Below are 21444 nucleotides of genomic sequence, written 5' to 3'. Positions count from 1 at the left end.
GAGGTGGTGATGAGATAGAGTTGAATGTTGTCATACGTGTGGAACCTGATGTTTTCTTTTGAAGATACAACCAAAGGATGTCCTGTAAATGCCAAATAGAAGGGAGCCAATGAGAGATCATTGGGGAAATTCCAGAGGTAACAGAGTGAGAGTTGAAAGTGAAGCCATTGCAGGCGGTTTCTGACTATGGTGGTTCCACCCAACTGGATGACAGAGGGGGGTCTGACGTAGGCAAATGGTGTGGTTAACTGTGTTGAAAGCTGTGGACAAGTTGAGAAGGGGGTAGTTTATCATGGTCAGTTACAAAGAATGTTGTTCTTGACTTTAACAAGGGCTGTTTCAGTACTGTGGCTGGGCTGGCAACCTGATTGGAGGGATTTCACCATGTTAAACCTAAATAAACCATTAGCTGGATTGTTGTGTTCAATTTGGCGCTGCATTTTCGGAGGAGAGTGAAGAGTTTGGAGAGGGAGGAGATTTACTAGAATAGTTCCAGGGATAAGGAGTTATTTATGGATAGACTAGAGAAGTTTGGGAGTCTGAGAGGAGGTTTTATGGACGTTTTGGATGGAGTAAATAAAAGAGAAACTGTTTCCAATAGTTAAATTTAAGGTTATTAACAAAGAACCAAAGGTGACTTGAGAAAAAACTTTCATTACAGTGAGAGGTTGGGATTTGGAATGCATTACCTGACAAGTGGTAGATACAGCAACTTGTACTTATATAGTGCCTTTCATGTAACAAACATCTAAGACAATTCAGAGGAGTGTTATCAAACAAAATTTAAGGAGATGTAAGGAGACACTTGGGCAGATAACCAAAATTTGGTCAAAGAGATACATTTTATGGAGCGTCTTAGAGGAAGGAGGTTAGAGAGGCAGAGGGGTTTAGGGATAGAATTCCAGATCTTCTAGCCTCAGCAGCTGAAGGCATGGCCACCAATGGTGGAGGGACTAAAATCAAGGATGTGCAATAGGCTAGAATTGGAAGAGCGCATATATCTCTGAAGGTTGTGGGGCTGGAGGAGAATGTAGAGATAAGAGAGGAGCAAGGCTATGGATGAGCATACTAAGATTGGGGTGTTAAGCCAGTGTAGGTCAAAGTAGGTTGATGAGTAAACAGATCTTGAAATGAGGATACAAAAGGCAGAGATTTGACTAAGTTCAAGCTTGTGGACGATAGGAGACCAGCCAGGAGTGCTTCAGGAGGAAATGTGATATAACTTGCAGGAACAATTATAGGTTAGCTGAACTCAACTGCACTTTCAAAGTTTGTGCAGACTTGGACTCAGACTCCTTCTGTGCTGTACTATTGTATGACTAGGTGATGCAATGGCCATTGTCATAGCATATACCTTGTTTTGATTGATATATCTTTTACATTGAGGATTGAACAGGAAAAGTTAGGAAACTTCAGTAACATTAGGATTAAATTTAATTTTTAAAATCAGATTTTGTTGTACTTTGGTATTAATCTGCCTTTGTATATGCTATATGAGGAGAGTTTTGCTGCAGCGTAAATGGCTTCCAGATGCTTGAAAGATAATATATTATAAATCAAAAAGGTTAATTGGAAACAAGCCTCTTTTTAATCATAACATGTACTAGTGTTTTCTTAATTGCCTGAGCTGTGAGCACTAGATGTTGGTTTTCACAATTAGTATTTAGTAGGCAGTTGGCAATGTCATAACTCTAATGTAATATCATTTAGGCAATAAGAAATGGTAGGAGTTTGTATCAGGCAAGGGTTATTAACCACATCAATAATTTTTTAGCTCAAGATGAAGCCAAGTGCCAAAGTGTTTGCTGGCATTTTGTAAACTCTTGCTATCCTTTGACCTTGTTACTTACTATAGTTTGGATAACGGGTTAAAAATTAGAGTTTGGCTTTCGTTCAAAGCCACATAATTTGATTTTTTTTGAACATGCAATTTCCACTTTTCTGTGTTGCTTATGTTTAATTTAAATTACTGGATAATTCACATTTTTTAATACAGATCATAAAATTATCAGGACAAGATTGCAATAAGAAATGTATCGTGAATATTCTTTAAATGGAAGGGAACAACTAAAATTTGAAGCAAACATTAGTATGCTGAACTCTTACTATTGTTTCAACTGTGACTGTTCTTTTTTGCTACAATAGTTCTTAACAGTTCTGTCCTTGAGACATTTAGCAGAGGAATGAATTCTCTTCAAAGCATTGCCCGTTTTGCTAAGAGAATTATGCTTCAGAAATTTTAATACTTTAAAAAAAATTTTTAACATCAACCTGGAAACACTTGGTTGTTTTCCCTCTCTGCCAGGTCTCTGGTGACTCCACTTACACAATACTGCTTTGCTATGGAGCCACATAATCTTGGGAAGTGATGCTGCAACCCGGGAAAACAAATTTTGTAGCGTATAATGTGGCTCCCAGGCTCATCTGGCTCTGAAATAGCGTTCTGGTTTCTCTGAAGTCACATTTTTCACCATTTGTGATGAAACCACTCTATAATTGACATTAGTTGAGTCGTCTACTTGAGGAGGTAGCCTCAAGTACCTTCAGAATAGTACCGGGAAAGTTGAGTTAACTAGCAAGTGCATTTTTCTAGCATTAAAAGTTCTTTAAACAGAAGGTGCTTCCCTATATCTTCTTTGCATTGAAGCATTGTGTACCACTTCGACTTAATTTATTAAACTAAACATGAACAGGAGAAGGCGTAGACCATTCAGCTCTTCGAGCCTGTTCCACCATTCAATAAGATCACAGCTGATGTACCTCAACTCCACCTTAGTGCAAATCCCCAAATCCATTAATTGTCAAAAATCCATGCCTTGAATATACTCAACAGTTAGCACCCATGGTGCTCTGGGGGTGGAGAATTCCAGAGGTGTGCAACTCCTCAATGAACCCCATTCATGGAGCATGTATAATTCCCGTTTTCCTTGTCCATGTACGCCAATCACAGAAAGTTAACATGCGGGTATGACAGGCAATTTGGAAGGAAAATGGTCTGTTCATATTTATTTTTCAATGAGATTAGCATGTAAAGGTAAAGATGCCTTGGTATGATTATATATGGCCTTGGTTAAGACTGCACCTTGAGTACTGCGTAGAGCTTTGGTCTCCTTATCTAAGGAAGGATATGCTTGCCCTAGTGGGAATACAACACGGGAATCATAGGGAATTGCCCTATGAGGAGAGATTTAGTAGACTAGGCCTGTATTCCCTAGAATTTAGAAGAATGAGAGTTAATCTAACTGAAATATTTGTTTGGTAGTACAGAAGTTGAGTATTGTTGAAAAAAGAGACAGCATGTCTCTCTTTTTGAGTAATTGAAATATGTTTGTGTCAGGTGTATCTCGGGGAAAATTCCCTTGCTGGGGAGTCTTTAACTAGGGGCCGGACTCTCAGAAGAAGGCTTTGGCCATTTAGTACTGGATGAGAGGTTTCTTCATTTCAGATTAGCCCTGCATTTGCTCACATTGTAATATAGGTCGAGTGTTCCCAAAAGGTTGCACCGCAGCGACCTGAAAGGTGCTGCACAGTCTTTGTTCCATCTGAATACTATAGGCCGTAACTTCTGGTGAAGTGGCAATTGAGTCAGATTGTCTCTCTGCTCAAAATCACTTAACTGGACATCCAGGCAATCCTATCTCGTTTGACTTGCGACTCAGGCCGGGAGTAATCTATGTAGTGCATTGTGCTCCCAGGGCCTACAGTCAAGGGCAGCTCAGTCACAGGTAAGTAAGGCACAACCCCTTTTTTTACGGCACAATGTGCCGTAAGCCAGTTGAGTTTAACAGTCCAGCCAAGTTTAAAGGTCTTTGACAACCAACGGAGCAGCTTGGTTTCTTCATTTCTTTTCTGAGGGTAGTGAATGTCTGGAATTCTCTACCCCAGACAATTGTGGAGGTTAGATCACTGAAGGCATTTAAGGAGGAAGTAGATAGATTTTTGAAATATCGGGGAGTTGAGGACTATGAGGAGCTGGCATGAAAGAGGAGTTGAGGCCTGGGGCAGATCAGCCATGAGCTTATTGAATAGCGGGGCAGGCTTGAGGGGCTGAATGGCCTACTCCTATTTCTTATGATATTGCATCTGCCATGATCTTGCCTACTCACCTAGCATGCCGAAGTCCCCTCAAAGCCTCCTTGTGTCCTCCTCACAATTTAGATTCCCATCTAGTATTGTGTTATCAACAAATTTGGAAATATTACATTTGGTCCTTACATCCAAATCATTTATATAGGTTGTGAACAGTTGTGGCCCCAGCACTGATTCTTGTAGTACTCCACTAGTATCTGCCATCCTGAAAATTACCTGTTTATTCCTACTTTCTGTTAACCAATTCTCAATCCGGACCAGTATATTACTCCCAATCTCATGTGCTCTAATTTTGTTTACTAACCTCCTGTGTGGGACCTTACCAAAAGCCTTCTGAAAATCGAAATACCCCACAGCCACTGGTTCTCCTTTATCTATGCTACAGGTAACATCCTCAGAAAATACTCCCAATAGGTTTGTCAAACATGATTTCCCTTTCATAAATCCATGTTGGCACTGCCCAATCACATCATTTTTTTCTAAGTGTTCAGTTATCACATCCTATATAAAAGATTCTAACATTTTACCTACTACTGACGTCAAAGTAAAAGGTCTGTCATTCTGTTTTCTTCCTCCTTTCGTCCTTAAATAGTGGGGTTACATTTGCTGCTTTCAAGTCTGCAGGAACCTTTCCAGACTCAGCGGTTTTAACTTAACTATTTTACCATTCAACATGCTTCATAAGATCCTTAGAATTAGAATGCTTACAGATGAGGAAGGCCATTCATATATAATTGATACACCAATGATAGCCCTATAACTGCCACATTATAACAAGTTTTCTGTTAAATTATCCCCGGATTTTCATTTCCGCGATTCTGCCTAGAAGTTGATGCAACATGCTGACTACTCTCTTTGAAAAAGAAGCTTCTTACATTGGGTTTAAAGTTACTTTTTTTTTTAGTTTTGATCTGTGTCCCCTTGTCCTCCTCTCACTGTTTAGTTTTTCATCTTGTAGAGTAAAATAAAGTCTTTGCATTCTTGAATCAGACCCATTAGGATTCAGCCTCTTGGTTCTTCTCTACTATGTCCAATGTTTGAATTGCATCTTTATTCCTTTGTAGCCAGATCTGGTTCTTGAGTTCTACTTCAACCATGACCTCTGCTGTTCTGGCTATGTATAGAATCCTGTTTTGGACTACAAGATTCAATTAGCTCCGTGAATTGCTGCTCAGCATTGATAGGACATGTTTAAAGTTAAATGTATTGGAACTTGACATTTTGTCTGAATTAAGTCTCTTCAATTATTGTTCATCCCACTCGCATATTGTTTAGCTTTCTAGGCTGCTTTTGCTATCACTGATGACAGCTATGGCCTAGTTGCTAGTATCCTGGTCTCTGAGTCAAAAGGTTGTGGGTTCAAGTCCCATTCTGGAAACTTCAGCACAAAATCTAGGCTGCACTCTAGGTTGAGGGAATATTGCATGGTTGAAATACCTTCCCTTGGATGCAATGTCAAAACTAGGCTCTGTCTGCCCTCTCGTATGGATGTAAAAGACCCTATCGCTCTATTTCAAGGATGAGTAGGGGAGTTACCCTGTCCTTTCACGTTTGGCTTTTCCCATGTTACAGGGGGTTGCTACAATGCTGGTTGATCATTCCTTCATATCAACCATCATTTTGGATTTTGCAGCCAGATGCCCTTCTTGCCGCTAGCCCCCTCCTTTAATCCAGGCTGGTGACCGGCATCAATACACTAGCTTGCCTACGTCAGTGGCTATGTTTTAGGAGGAGAGTTATCCCCGGGCGATATTTACGACTCAACCAACACCACTAAAAATTTTGGCCAGTATCACTGTTTGTGGCAGCATGCTATGTGTAAAGTGGCTGCCCCATTTCCTACTTAAACCAGTCACTACGCTTCATTGATTACAGCAGGGATGGCCAAAACTGCATGTGGCTCTTTTACAGAAGTGGCTTTACAGATAAAGTGGGGTGGTTGTTTCTCATTACCATTGTGCACATTTATGTTCCCTCCCTCCCCACTCAGCCCCCACTCACTCACGCCCTCCCTCCCCATTTGGCGACACTCACTCATCTCCTCTTCCTACTCCACCCTCCCTCCTACCTGGATTTCTCCACCTAGGGGGAGATTAATCTGGATCACTCTGAAGAATCGGGTGGGGCCCCGGGTGGTTACGTGGCTGCCGCATCCACTGGTCCAGCCCAATTTCTATGATTTGACAATGCAGAGGCTATGCTCTCAGTAGTCTCAGCTATATGGAGCCTGCAGAGTACCTTCATGCACTGGACTGACTGCCTGGTGCCACCTTGGTTGTGGGAGTTTGGGAGTTGTTGCCGCCAGACAGAGGTGAGAGTGGGGCCGGAGAAGGACAGAGAGCGGGGGGAGCCCAAGAGTGGGGCCGGGTGGGTAGGCTGAGAATCGGGATCTGGAGATCAGGCCCTTACAGCTGCTTCTTTCCACTCCCTGACACATCTGGGCAAGATGGAGAAATCCAGGTAGCAGGCAGGGTGGAGTAGGAGGAAGAGATGAATGAATGTCACCAAATGGGAAGGGAGCTCATGAGTGACTGGGGAGTGAGGGAACATAAATATGTGCAGTGGTAATGAAAATGTGTCTAAAGGTCATCCATGTCGTGCGGCTCTCAAATGTCTGGAGATCATCACATATGCCTGTAAGGTTCATAAAGTTTGGCCATCCCTGGATTATAAAGTACTTATGGATGCCCTGAGGTTGTGAGTTTAATATCATTTTAAAATTTTATCAATTTGCATTGAGTTTCTATCAGCTTTACTTATTTACCTGCAAATATTAAGTGTAAACAAAAATGCATTTTGAATTAAACTTGCATGTGGATCTGTTGCACCCTTCAGTCTGCTTCATGAGTTGGAAGTAATTGTGCAGGAATTGAAGTTTATTGCCTATTAATGGCCCAGAACTTCCGTTCCCCGGGGATCGTACCCCGGAGGCACCCCAGAAGATGCAGTAGGGGACACACACCCCAACACCGAGAAGCCCCCAAGCAAGTACTGCACAGGAATAGCCCAGAAGTTTAAACATATGTTGGGCAATTACCCTGCACCTGGAACCCTCTGAAACTCTGATTTTAAATCAGAGACTTCAGGTGACTCCGACTCTCAGCTGAACAGTTACCCAGGAAAAGTTAGAAGGATTGAAACTGTTTCTAACTCCTGGATAACTATGGTACTGACTCCCTGAACCCCCCCCCCCCCACCACTTGAACCTTCCCCACCGCAAACCCCCCCATCCCACCCATCCTATCCAGTTACCTTCTCTCCTGTCAAAGTGGCTGGCACCTTTAAACCCACCTACTCTATGGCAACTAGCATTGTAAAAAGGGGCATGGCTTCACTTTCCTGACGCTGCTGACCTGCACATAAAGGACTCCAGAGCTGCCTCGCTGCACGTTTCTCACCAGGCTCAGGTTGAAAGTCCAGATGAGAAATGTGCAGCTCCATTTCAGTGTAAGTAAAAGGAGCGGAGCGGCAATCTGATAGTGGTTGCCGCTCCATTCAAGCTCTGGGCTGTTGTGTTTTTAGTTTACTTTCATGTAGCCTTTTTAAACAACCTTATATTGGAATTACATTTCCATTAAAAGTCATAATGCCCAAGGTGGTGATTCATTTACTGCCACACTGTCTATGTGACAGGGCAACATATTTTGACTTACTAATGTTTTGATTACATTGCTAGCAGTTTGGTTTATCTTGTTCTGGAGTGAATGAGAGGCCATTAACTTTGCTTAACAACAACTTGCATTTATATGATGCCTTTAACACTGAAAATACCCCAGGCACATCACAGAAGCAAAAGAAATAATAAATCCTGAGCCAAAAGTGAACAGTTGGGCTTTGCGGAGAGTCTTCAATGAGAAGAGGTAAAGGGGCAGAGTCTTTTAAAAAGAAAATTCCTGAGCAGGTTTTAGGTGGCTGATAGTATTGACATCCAGTGGTGAGCCAAAGGGAAGGTTGAAATACAAGAATTCTAACGAGGTGTTGGGGGATAGGAAACCAAAGTAATTTAGTAAGGCTGGGGGCTTGAACAATACAATTTGATATGGGATAGGATACTTTGTTAATTTTTGGTTTTCATACTTCCAGTAAATTGTGTTTCACAATAGAATGTTTCAAGATTGATCATTCATAGTTTTTCCACAAATTCTTGTCTGCAGAAACAGAAAGACAGAGACAAATACAGGCAACAAAAAATCAAAAAGTCTTTGGATTTGTCATCTACAGTTCCATCTCTCACTGTGACAACTGAAAAGGTAAGTGGTAATTCATTTTAAAATGCAAGTAAATGAGTGTATTGGGTTATTGAAATAAAATCCCAAATATAAACCTGATATTGCTGCTGTGTCTCACTTTTTTCTGAGTGAAATTTGAAAATATTTTGTCATCAGAATTTTAAACCTTCAAATAAATTGAGCTGTTTGGCATGAACTTGATCCTCTGAATGTTCCAGAGTAATAAGTTAGATATTTTATCTTCCTTGCTTTTATAAACCAAAGAATAAAAGTAACTCTAGGTGGACATTTGGTCTAATTTGTAGACATGCACACTTTTTCTTGTCTGCCCCTCTCTGAAGGTAGGGTTCAGTTCCATGGCACAGAGAGGTACCTTGCGCTAGCTCAGGTGACTTCATTAGATTTTAAGTAGACTTCACAGGCTGGATTTTATGAACCCTGGTGGCAGGTGGGCCGGGGGTAAGGTGGAGCTGTAAAATTGGGCGCCATGCCATAGCTGCTTTTCCCAGTGCCTACCCACCTGTTCCAACCCTGCTGCAATTTTACCAGCGGCGGAAAGTTGTCATCAGGTTCAGCTGCCCATGGGCCAATTGAGGCCCTTAAGTGGCCAATTAATGGTCACATAAGGGCCTCCTCCCACCACTGCTGGGATTTTGCCCCACATAAAAGCCAGCCCCACATAAAAGCCAACCCCACAAATAACTAGGGTATCAAAGTTCAGTTCTGGAATTGAAATCTTCCCCTGGTACTAAGTGTATAATTGAAAGAACAAAACCCATTTCAAGCACCAATGAGGGATGAGAAACTAAAATGCACCATCATTATTTGAGAGATCCTCCACTAATATGTGCTAAAACAGATTTCAAATTTAAAATCTAACTGGACAATTCGGATGTATTTCCAATTGCAGTGACAATCATTATAACAAGTAAGCATACAAATTTTGTAAATACAGAAAAGCAGTTTTAAAATCTTTAGGAATATTTATATAATTAGGTGCAACACAAATAAGTTAGAAGGATTTGAATATCCAAATATAAATTTTGTACTGGATCTATAGTAAGCAAGTATCGGTGGTATTTTATACCGTAGCTTTAAAATCCTAATTGCTAACATTCCTACAGTTGGTGTAAATGAGTTGCTTGTATCTGAGATAATTGTATTGATTGTTTTCATGGTTGTTTTACATGCAATATCATGGGGTATCGAACTATTGATGGTGGTTCTCTTTTGGCACTAGTTTTCTTATTAGTCAATGGCATATTTTTATGCTCTGTACTTTCTTTTCCTAATTATAATTGTTTAGACTTATACAAGTACTAGCAGTGGCTTTATATCAGGCTCCTTGAAGAGGTTGGAGGAAACTACTGCTCGATTTACAAATGCAAATTTCCAGGAGGTATCTACTCACCCTTCAAGCGGGAATGAAAATGCTGAGATTAAAGGATTGGAGGCGAAAGGGAAGAAACCTGGAGGACATGGCTCCAGTCAGAGGGGAAGGAAACCAGCCACTGCGAAGAATTCAGCTTGTCCAACTGTTACAACAGCATCGCCGAGTCCTTTTCCACAAGGTATGCTTAGATTAACTCAGAGATCTTGTCTTTTTTATAACAAATAGGCAATTTGCAATTTTTTTTGTTCACATTGTTTAGTTAATGTATGTTTGAAAGTATAAAGTGAAGGTGTATAAAAATTTGCGAGCTTTCGACTATTGGCTAACTGATCACACTGAGCAATTGTATTTCGCTAGAAAAAAGTGAAAACTGTTGATTTAGGATTGGGCACCATGCACTTGAAACAGTTTATAAAGAATGTTGTACATCTTGAGTGAAATAATTGTGAATTGGAACAAATATTTGAAACTAACCATAAAGTTTACGTGAGTAAACAGTTTTCTCAATTCATTGCAAATTCGAATTATCTGATCATTTAAAATAAATTTAGAATTATATTTGCATTTTGCTATGCTTGTTACTTAATTCAAGATTATCCAGTAATTTGAATGATCATAATTAGGGCCTTACAGCTTGAACTGTAAATGTCTGACAATTCAAAAGGACATGATTTATGCACTGTTGTCATTAGAGTTTAAATAAACCATAATGAGTGTAAACTATTAATTTCATATATCCCCTTGATCTGTGAAAAATGTATTACAGTGGTAATATAGTTTTCGTGATTCTAAACTTGGGATGCACCTATCATGAGAATTTTGAGTTATAGAACACAAAATTGAAATACTGGTTAGTTACAGGCGTGTCACAGATGATTGTTTGGAGCAATGTGAGATCAGTTAAAATCGCAAAAGAAACATGTTGTCAAAGCATTAGAGTTATAATGGTTTGGATGCAGTTTTGTTTTTGTAAATAATATTGACAACACTGATTGTATTCATAACAAATTTTTCAAGGCCCTGAAATATGGAGCTGCTGTAACCATCAGTTGATGTTTGTTTAACTGACTGCCAATTAAGCAAATTCAAAAACAGCTTCATGAGCCTGTGTAAAGCAAATTGGAGCAAGCAAGTGAACTTCAAACAACCTTGGGAATTACAGCAGCTAATTATGTTGGGTTTTGGATAGCGCGTGTGGAAGGGTGGGGTGATAGGGGATGAAGGGGGAGAGTCAGTTATAAAGAGACGGAAAAAACTACGTAGGCAAGGGCTGAGAATTCACTGATTTCTGACCAGCATATAATGTACTAGTTGTACACTTATGATGAAACTTTTTAGAACCATAAAGTATATCTTGAAAATGAAAGAATAGGCATTTGAGTACTTGAATTTTCACAGAACAGTAAACTTCTAAACCATTAAGTTTCAATCCAAAATTTTCATTCTGTCTGTTGCTTCAGAATCTGTACTGTTTTGGCATTGGCCTGAGCGGAGCCTGCACTGCTGTCTGTCCAAGGAACCGGTAGGCAGTCGTTTGGTGCAACCAGCTTGCTCCTTTTCATGGCAGTCTGCGCTTCTTAAAGGGAAGATTCACTCATTTGAAGGGAGGTACTGCTGACTGCCTGTACTGAGACTGACTCCAAGTAGGCACTGCACAAATGGAGCAGCAGGGAAGAGGGAGGATACCTAGATTAACGAATGCAGCACTGGAGGCTTTAGTAGTGGAAGTGACAGGAGGGGATGGAGTGGAGGATGGAGGAGATCCTCAAGGAACACCCTCTGAAGGAAATGAGAGCAGGTGGCCAGGCCTGTCGATGTTGGAGTGTGGCTCTGAGGAATTAGCAGAAGTTCAATGACCTAATGCCGGTGATCACGTCAAGATCAGTGAATCCACCTTCAAAGGTTATCTCCTATCCACAGCACCACCAACTCTCATGCTGCTCAAAGCACCACATCCCCGTTATTCACTTATCAGCAGTCCCTAGCACTCAGAACTCGAGCCTAACATGCAGGCACTTCACTTCACTCTCACATTGATGCTAAATTCACATCCAGCTCCCACTGCTTCCATGTAACTCCAGCTATTCAGCTGTGGCACAAGACGCAAACATAGTATAGCACAATGAATGACATTCTTCCCTTGCAGAGCAGGGTGACCCATAATTGCCAGAAGGAGTGCAGAACCAGTGGGGGACAAGGGCATTTGCATCTCCTGAGTTCTGTGGAGGACTCTCGCTCGGTGACTTAGCACATGCAGATCCCAACTCTCTACAAGCCATTAAGAAATGGGCAGTGCCAATGTCTGAGCTCCTGGCTGTGAGCATCAGATCAAGTGGCAGGGCCTGTTCATCAGTGCTGTTTTGCGCCGGCAGTGACAGAGTCCGGCATCACTTAAAATGTTGAGGTATGTCCTGGTTCTGTGCCCCTTTTCAAGTTGCACCTCATATTCATCATATGGCCTTTGAGGGGTGATAGTGGCATTGTGGTAATGTCACTGAAGGAGTAACCCAGAGGTCCAGCGCTGTCATCCCACCCACCACCCTCCATCGTTTTTTTTCCCCTATGTTTTCTGAATACTTTGTATCCTTGAATATTAAGTATCCAGTCATCCAACTTGCAGGCAAGGTGGTTTAGGCTAACTTCTACTATTTCAAAGTTTGTTTAAGTACTGTGGAGTGTTTTTGAACATCTCGTGGCGAGTTGCTGGATTTGGCAGAGAGCACAGCTGCAATCTCTCAGGGAGGGATCCTCAGAGAATTTGGCAACCTGTCCACACACAATCTAGAATAAGTTTGTGGTACTGCGGTTGATCTGTCCGAGTCTGCAATGCAACAGGAAGATGCAGTAGAACCCGTGGAACAGCGAAGCTCTGCACAAAACCCTCTGCCATGTTGGAGCTGGACTCCTCCATGTTCCTTGACAGTAACAGGAGGCTAATGTTCTGGGGACGTGGATTCAAATCCCACTATGGCAGCTGATGGAATTTGAATTGAATTAATAAATCTGCGACCATGGCCACTAACATTGATTGTTGTAAAAACCTATCTGGTTCACTAATGTCCTTTAGAAAAGGAAATCTGCTGTCCTTAACGGATCTGGTCTGGATGTAACTCCTAGATGGTTGACTTTTGACTGCTGTCAAGGACAATTAGGGATGGACAACAAATGCTGGCGCTGCTAGCGATGCCCACATTCCATGAAAGAATAAAGGAAAAAAAAATGGCATAATATGCAAACTGCTGATGGTGTGACTATGGACCTCTTGCTTTCCAAAACATCCCCTTCCCTCACTCCAACCTTCTGCTGATTTTCTGCTATCGAAACTGCCAACTGCCCATCTCCAGGTGAAAGAGAGAGAACAATACTACATCACTGATGAAGAGACCCTGTTGCTTGATCTGATGCTAGTAGCCACCACCTCAGATATTGGTGCTGCATGTTCCTTAAAAGCTAGTATAGATCCTGAATCTGCCCATTCATCGGATACGAGTGGGCTGAGGCCAAACCATGGAAAAAGATAGTGTGTGTCAGGTCATTGGAGAGTGAGGTTGCAGACGAGTTCTGTTACAGGAGACTCGGATTAGAACTTTGGGGCAGTATACAAGAGAATGTTGATAGGCATTCGCATTGAAATACTAGGTGCATTGGCAGGCCTACCAGACAATCTCCTGTTACTGTCAAGGAACATGGAGGAGTCCAGCTCTAACATGGCAGAGGGTTTTGTGCAGAGCTTCGCCGTTCCACGGGTTCTACTGCATCTTCCTGTTGTGTTGCAGACTTGGACAGTACTACTGCAGCCCCCCAAACGTATTCTATATTTTGTACGTACAGGTTGCTAAATCCTCTGAGGATCCCTCCCTATGAGACCGCAGCAGTGCTGTCTGCCAAATCCAGCAACTCGCCCCAACATCTTCAAAAACACTCCACAGCACTTAGACAAACTTTGAAATAGCAGATGTTAGCCGAAATCACTTCACCTGCAAGTTGGATGACTGGATGCTTAATATTCAAGGATACAAAGTATTTAAAAAACATAGGGAAAGAAAAATATGATGGAGGATGGTGGATGGGATGACAGCACTGATTAGTGTTGGAAAGGAAGGATGCCCTTGAAGGGGCAAAGACAGAATCCATTGGGTTAGCGTTAAGAAGCAAAAAGTTTATGATCACATTACTGGGGGTATTCTATAGGCCTCCAAACAAGGAGAGAGAGAGAGAGAGGTAGAAGAGTAAATCTGCAGGGAAATCACCGAGATGTACAAGAACTATAAAGTGGTGATATTGGGTGACTTTAATTGCATGAATACTGATTGGGTTAACGTTAGAATACAGAGTAAGGAGGGGGAGGAATTTTTGAAATGTGTTCAGGAGAACTTCCTTGACCAGTATGTTCTTGGCCCAACTAGGAAGGAGGTATTGCTGAATCTGGTGCTGGGGAATGAGTTGCATTAGGTGGGCTAAGCGTCTTGAGGGGGTACATTTAGGCAAAAATGATCATTGTATCATCAAGGTTAGATTCACATTGGAGAAGAGTAAGGAACAATTAAAGTAGAACTTTTGAATTGGAAGAGGGCTGACGTCAAAGAGATGAAAGGAGATCCGTGTAAAATGGGACCAAGGATTGACAGGAAAAACTTTAACAGAAACTGGGTGATTTTTAAGGAAGAGATGTTTCAGGCAGAGGCTAATTACATTCCAACAAGGGCACAGCTTAAGGGAACCAAAGTCAGGGCTCCTTGGATGACTACAGAGATTATGATGAAACGAAAATGCATGTCAGGTGAATTCTTAAAACGAGAACCAGGTCAAATATAACAAGTAGCAAGGAGAACTAAAGCGGAAAATAAGATTGGCAAAGAGTGAATATAACAATAGAATGACTGTTGACATAAAAGGAACCCAAAGATACTAAGTGGGTAATGGGAAGAGCCTTCTAGGGACAAAGAGAGGGGTATATGCTTAGAGGTGGAAGCAGAAATGGTAAATGGGGTGAAAATTGATGGGAAAGATGTTTAGGAAAGGCTGGCTGTGCTTAGAGTGGACAAGTGGGTAAGTAGGACTTGGTGAGTATTTCCACTGACCTTAATATGCTCTAAACCAGAGGAAGTAAAAGAAAAGGGAGTAATTTAAGGAAAAGTCATGGCAGGGCAGCTCAGTCACGTGGAATGCTCCTTCTGTTCGATGTGGGGAGTCAGGGACACTTCCAGTGTCCATGGTGACCACATGTGCAAGAAGTGTCTCCAGCTGCAGCTACTTGAAATCCATGTTTCGGACCTGGAACAGCAGAGTCACTGTGGAGTATCCGCAGGGCTGAGATCTTCGTGGATAGAACATACAGTGAGGTGGTCACACCGCAGGTAAAGAGTGCACAGGCAGAAAGGGAATGGGTAACAGACAGAGTAAAGGCACTAGGCAGGTAGTTCAGGAGTCCCTGGGTCTATCTCCCTCTTTAACAGACTTTTCGTTTTGGATACTGCTAAGGGGAATGGTTTCTCAGGGCAATGCAGCAAGAGCCAAGTCCGTGGCACCACCTGTGGCTCAGCTGCACAAGGGGAGAGAAAAAAGAGTGGGAGAGCAATAGTGATAGGGGATTCAATCGTAAAGGGAACAGATAGACGTTTCTGTGGCCGCAGACACCAGGATGATATGTTGCCTCCCTGTTGCCAGGGCCAAGGATGTCACTGAGCAGCTGCAGGACATTCTGAAGGGGGAGGGTGAACGAGAGGTCGTGGCCCACATTGATACCAATGACATAGGTAAAAAAGAGGGATGAGGTCGTGCAAGCAGAACAGAGGAGCTTGGCAATAAATTAAAAAGCAGGACCTCAAAGGTGGTAATCTCAGGATTACTCCCAGTACCATATGCTAGTGAGATCAAGAATAGGAGAATAGACTGGATGAATGTGTGGCGGGACAAATTGGGTAGGAGGGAGGGAGGGATTTAAATTCCTGAGGCATTGGGACCGATTCTGGGGAAGATGGGGCGTGTACAGGCTGGACGGGTGTGCAACCAGCAGGACTGGGACCAATATCCTCGCAGGGGTATTCACTAGCACTGTGGGGAAGGGTTTAAACTAGAGTGGCAGGGGGATGGGAACCTGAATGGGGAGAGACAGGAGAGGGGAACAAAGGTAGAAATGAAAGATAAAAAAGTAAAAAGCAAAAGTAGAAGGCAGAGGAAACGGGGGCTAGCAGCAAATAGGGCCATTGTACAAAAATTGATGTGTAAAAAGACAAGTCTAAAGGCACTGTATCTGAATGCATGGAGCATTTGCAATAAGGTCGATGACTTAACAGTGCAAATCGATGTAAATGGGTACGATATGATTGCGATTACAAAGACATGGCTGCAGGGTGACCAAAGCTGGGAACTGAAAATCCAAGGGAATTTGATATTTAGGAAGGACAGGCAAAAAGGAAAGGGAGGTGGTGTGGCGTTGTGAAAGAACCAACTAGGGAACAGGCTATCCTAGATTTTGTTTTGTGCAATGAGAAGGGGTTAATTAATGATCTTGTTGTGCGGGGTCCTTTAGGGAACAGTGACCATCACATGATAGAATTCTTCCTTAGGTTGGAAAGTGAAGTAGTCCAATCAGAAACTAGGGTCCCAAGTCTAAACAAAGGAAACAATGAAGGTATGAGGCGTGAGTTGGCTAAGATAGATTGGGGAACTTCATTCAAAAGCATGACAGTGGATAGGCAATGGCTAATATTTAAGGAACAAATGTATGCATTGCAAAAGTTATATATTCCTTTCTGGCGCAAAAACACAACAGGAAAAGTGACCCAACCATGGCTAACAAAAGAAATTAAGGATAGTATTAGATCCAAAGAGGAATCATATAAAGTTGCCAGAAAAAGTTGTTAGCAAGCCTGAAGATTGGGAGCAATTTAGAATTCAGCAAAGGAGGAGCAAGAGATTAAGAGGGGAAAAATGCAGTATGAGAGTAAACTTGTAAGGAACATAAAAGAGGACTGTAAAAGCTTCTGTTATAAATATGTAAGAAGAAAAAGATTGGTGAAGGTGGAGAAGAATATAGGTCCCTTACAGTCCAAAATGAGAGAATTTATAATGGAGAACAAGGAAATGGCAGAGCAATTAAACAACTACTTTAGCTCTGTCTTCATGGGGAAAGACTTCCCAGAAATACTAGGGAATCGAGGGCCTAGTGAGAAGTAGGAATTGAAGGAAAATAGTATTGCTAACAAAAACAGTGCTGGAGAAATGAATGGGACTGAAAGCTGATAAATCCCCAGGGCCTGATCATCTACATCCCAGGGTACTAAAGGACGAGGCCATGAAAGTAGCAGATGCATTGCTTGTCACCTTCCAAAATTCTGTAGATTCTGGAATAGTCCCAGCATATTGGAGGGTGGCAAATGTAACCCCACTATTTAAAAACAGAGGGAGGGAAAAAACGGAATTACAGACTGGTTAGCCTAACATCAGTGGTAGGGAAAATGCTAGTCAATTATTAAAAAAAAAATGTAATAACAGGACGCTTAGAAATATCAACGGGATTAGACAAAGTTACCATGGATTTATGAAAGGGAAATCATGTTTGACAAACCTGCTGGAGTTCTTTGAGGATGTAACTAGCAATATAGATGAGGAAGAAGCAGTGGATGTGACGTGTTTGGATTTTCAAAAAGCTTTTCATAAAGCCCCACATAAGAGGTTAGTGTTCAAAATTAAAGCACATGGGATTGAGATTAATATATCGGCATGGATTGTGATTGGCTGTACTGACTGGATGCAGGGATGATGTTTCCTCTGGCTGGTGGCAGGTGTGGTTCTCAAACAAGGGGTCACAATCTCATGATACGGGGAAGGCCATTTAGGAGTGAGATGAGAAGAAACTTTTTCACTCAAAGGGTGGTGAACCTGTGGAACTCTATACCACAGAGGGCTGTGGAGGCCAAGTTACTGAATATATTTATTTAAAAAGGAAATAGATCTCTAGACTCAAGGCATCAAGGGGTATGGGGAGAGAGCAGGTATATGGTGTTGGGATAGAGGATCAGCCATGATCGTATTTAATGGCGGAGCAGGCTCGAAGGGCCGAATGACCTCCTACTCCTATTTTCTATGTTTCTAAGTCACCTGGTCTGGATGGCTTGCATTTCAGGTTGCTCAAGTAAGTGAGAGTGGAGATAGCAGAAGGACTAGCCATGATCGTCCGGTCTTCCCTAGAAATGGAGGAGATGTCAAAGGATTGGCATGGCAAAAATGACACTCTTACTTAAGGGTGTAAGGACATTCCTAGTAACTATATCAATCAGTTTAATATCCAGTGGTGGGTAAAATTTTAGAAACAATAATCGGGGAAAAAAGTCAAGTCAGTTGGAGAGGTTTGATTTAATTCAGGATAGCCAGCATGATTTGTAAAGCCGACTGTGCTTGACAAATCTAATGGAATTTTTTGATGAATTAAAAGAAAAGGTTGATCAAGGGAATGCAATGGATGTCATCTGTGCGGATTTTAAAAAAGTATTTGATTAAGTACAACATAGAAGGCAAATACAATTGTGGCTCATGGAATAAGAGGACCAATGGCAACTTGTAAAAAAAGAAATGGCTTCAGGATAGAAAATGTTGAGCTGCGTTAAATGGTTGTTTTTCATACTGGAGGATGGTAGACAGTGGTGTTCCCCAAGATGCAGTACCAGGACCACTGCTCTTTTTTATATATATAAATAGAGGTGTGAGCACCAAAGCAGGGAACTTATGCTGAACTTTTCTAAAGCCTTTCTAAATCTTCCTAGGCTACAACTAGAGTATTGCATCTAGTTCTGGCCATCACACTTTAGGAAGGCTGCGAATGTCTGAGAGGGTGCAGTGGAGATTCACTAGAATGATTCCAGGGATGAGGAACTTGAGCTATAAAATTAGCTTGGAGAAGCTGCAATTTGCTCTTGGAGCAAAGGGGACATTTTGGAGTGTACAAGATTATGACAGGTTTACATAAGGTAGATAAGGTTCCCATTAATTGATGTTACAAGGACTGGGGGGATACAGGCCAAACTGCTGCTTACTGCACCATAATGACTCCATGATAATGCTAGTCAGTGTTCCCTCTTGCATGTTCTCTGGTGACTGATAAGTGAAAGCGTTGAGTGGACAGGCACGATTCAAGTTTGGAAGTAATGCATCAATTCAGCCTGAATGGCTGTTTGATGTCACAGTCTGGTCAATTGGGAAGCTTCTAGCGCACTGATGGCGTAGTTGTGCATGCACCCTTCCTAGCATGGGGTTTTGCACAGACCACACTGGAAGCGCTGCACACCCTAATCGGAGCGCCTTTGACTTCAATCACGCTGGCTCCAGCGGCGTAATGGAGGCATATTTCTTGGCCTATGTTAGTTTGGCATGTTTGATAATCTTCTGGGGATTCTTAGCTGGCTAAGCAAGGGAGTTTAATGAGAGTACTACTTCGTGATTTTTTTTTAACATACTGTCATGTTTGGGGTGAAGTGAATTTAAAGATGGTATGAGAATAGTGTTCAAGTATTAATTTATAAATAGTGAGAGGAGAGAGATGGTTGAATGGCGGTGTGTATCAAAGTGCAATCCAAAGTGCTGATAGTTAAGTTTTTTGCAGTAAAATGAATTATCCAGTGAATACCACAACAAACTGTGCCATCGGTATTAGAATATATACCATTAAATCATTTCAGTTGCAACTTTAAATTAAGAGCCGTGCACAGTTTTCTCTTACAACCAGAGTTCCTTGCTAAGTAAGAACATTTTTGACGCGCCTTGCATCTCAGCATTGTCCTTTATTAGCTCTGGTGATATTTAAAGAACAAAGATAAGTACAGCACAGGAACAGGCCCTTCGGCCCTCCAAGCCTACGCCGATCATATTGCCCATCAAACTGAAACATTTTGCACTTCCGGGGTCCATATCCCTCTATTCCCATCCTATTCATGTATTTGTCAAGCTGCCTCTTAAACACCATTATCGTACCTGCTTCCACCACCTCCTCTGGCAGCGAATTCCAGACACTCACTACCCTCTGCGTAAAAAACTTGCCCCACACATCTCCTCTAAAGTTTTCTCCTCTCACCTTAAATCTATGTCCCCTAGTAATTGACTCTTCCACCCTGGGAAAAAGTTTCTGACTATCTACTCTGTCCATGCCACTCATAATTTTGTAAACTTCTATCAAGTTGCCCCTCAATCTCCGTCGCTCTAGCGAGAACTATCCGAGTTTCTCCAACCTCTCCTCATAGCTAATAACCTCCAGACCAGGCAGCATCCTGGTAAACCTCCTCTGCACCCTCTCCAACACCTCCATATCCTTCTGGTAATGTGGCGACCAGAATTGCACGCAATATTCCAAGTGTGGCTTAACTTAATCACAAGGGTATATATCAATGTACTTACACATACGTGCTCTTATTGAAACAGTTTCTCAATGTTCATGGTGAGTGTTAACTGCAGCATCAGTGTACCTATAATTTGTATTCTTTCCTCATTCTGACATTCTAAGAATTTGTGTTTATTTGTCTTGTGCTTTATTATATCCTCAAGGCATCCCAAATCATTTGGGGGAAAAAGAGGATTATTTTTGAAAAGCAATCACTGATTTTATGTAGGTGAACACAGTAACCAGGTTATGCATAGCCAGGTACCACAAGTACCAAATAAACGCCCAATTTTTTATTTTGTTTACTGGTGTTAGTTGAGGGAGAGTTGTTGAGCTAAACACCAGGACAGCTCCCTATTTGTCATATTGTGCCAAGGGATCTTTCACATCCACTTGAGGCAGGCAGATGGGGCTTTGGTTTAACATCTCATATCCAAAGGCAGCACTTCCAATAATACAACATCCTGTACTGTTCTGGAGTGGAAGTCTTGTGCTCAAATTTGTAGTGGAGCTTCACAATGCAACATTCTGATTCAGGGATAGCACTACTGATTGAGCTTAACTACCATTCATGAGGCATTGCTTGAAAAATTGCTGATGTGAGGAATGTTGTTTCTCTTGATATTGTTTCCTTCAGTAAGTGCTGAATCTGCTGTGATCAAATTGTGATGCCCATGCGCTTTTGGGGAGCAAACCTACATTTTATTTTGGGGTGATGGTCCCTTTTAGAATTAGATTTCTCTAGAAAGTGATTTCTGGTAAAGCACCTGGCATCCTGTAATTGATCACGTGACCAAGTTGGCTGAGAGAGAAACAACAGAAAAAGGGTCAACAAGAATTTAATTATAGTGATGAGTCATTTGTGGGGATGACTCTGGTCTTGATCAGGGTTTTAGCTTAGAACGAGCTTGCTGCAGGAAACATCTCTTTCAAGCAGAATTCAGCTGAAATTCCATGTACTGACTAGAAGAGTTTGAAACTCTTGTTAACTGAAGGACTCTTAACAGCAAGTTGAACTTCTAGGGATAGCCAAGTTGAAAAGCGAGAGAGAGGGCGAGAGTTTTGGGTACAAGACTCCAGGGTTAAAGAATATGAGAACCAGGAGAGTTCTGATTATAGGTGCCTACACTTAAGATGCTGGAAATGCCTGTGTCGAACAGGGAGTCTACATTTATGGGATGGTTGGAGGAGATTCGAAGGGCCAGTCTTGCCTGAAGTAAGCAGAAGGCCCAAGAAATCTCAACCCTTATACAAATCGGTTCAAGTGGTTAATCTTCAAATTTAGGATAAGTACCTGACTTGTGTTTTTGTGGGTGTAAGTCAAATGGATGTAGAAAGAAAGTTGAGTTAGAATGTTTGGT

General features: G+C 41.8%; 1 protein-coding gene across 12 annotated transcripts in view; it reads left to right on the top strand.

Moving 5' to 3' along the window:
• The window catches only part of mllt10 (MLLT10 histone lysine methyltransferase DOT1L cofactor), a 325623-nt gene that overhangs the window by 148384 nt on the left and 155795 nt on the right, over window positions 1-21444 (top strand). For all 12 annotated transcript variants that reach the window (XM_078538350.1, XM_078538343.1, XM_078538367.1 and 9 more), the window contains 2 exons: window positions 8244-8339; window positions 9625-9889. In XM_078538350.1, the coding sequence (XP_078394476.1) occupies window positions 8244-8339; window positions 9625-9889 (361 nt within the window). The remainder of the gene's footprint in view (window positions 1-8243; window positions 8340-9624; window positions 9890-21444) is intronic.

This window comes from Cetorhinus maximus, chromosome 3, assembly GCF_964194155.1.
Source record: "Cetorhinus maximus chromosome 3, sCetMax3.hap1.1, whole genome shotgun sequence".
Taxonomy (NCBI): Eukaryota; Metazoa; Chordata; class Chondrichthyes; order Lamniformes; family Cetorhinidae; genus Cetorhinus; species Cetorhinus maximus.
Note: the sequence above shows the minus strand (reverse complement) of the source record. Positions and strands in the feature narration are given on the sequence as shown.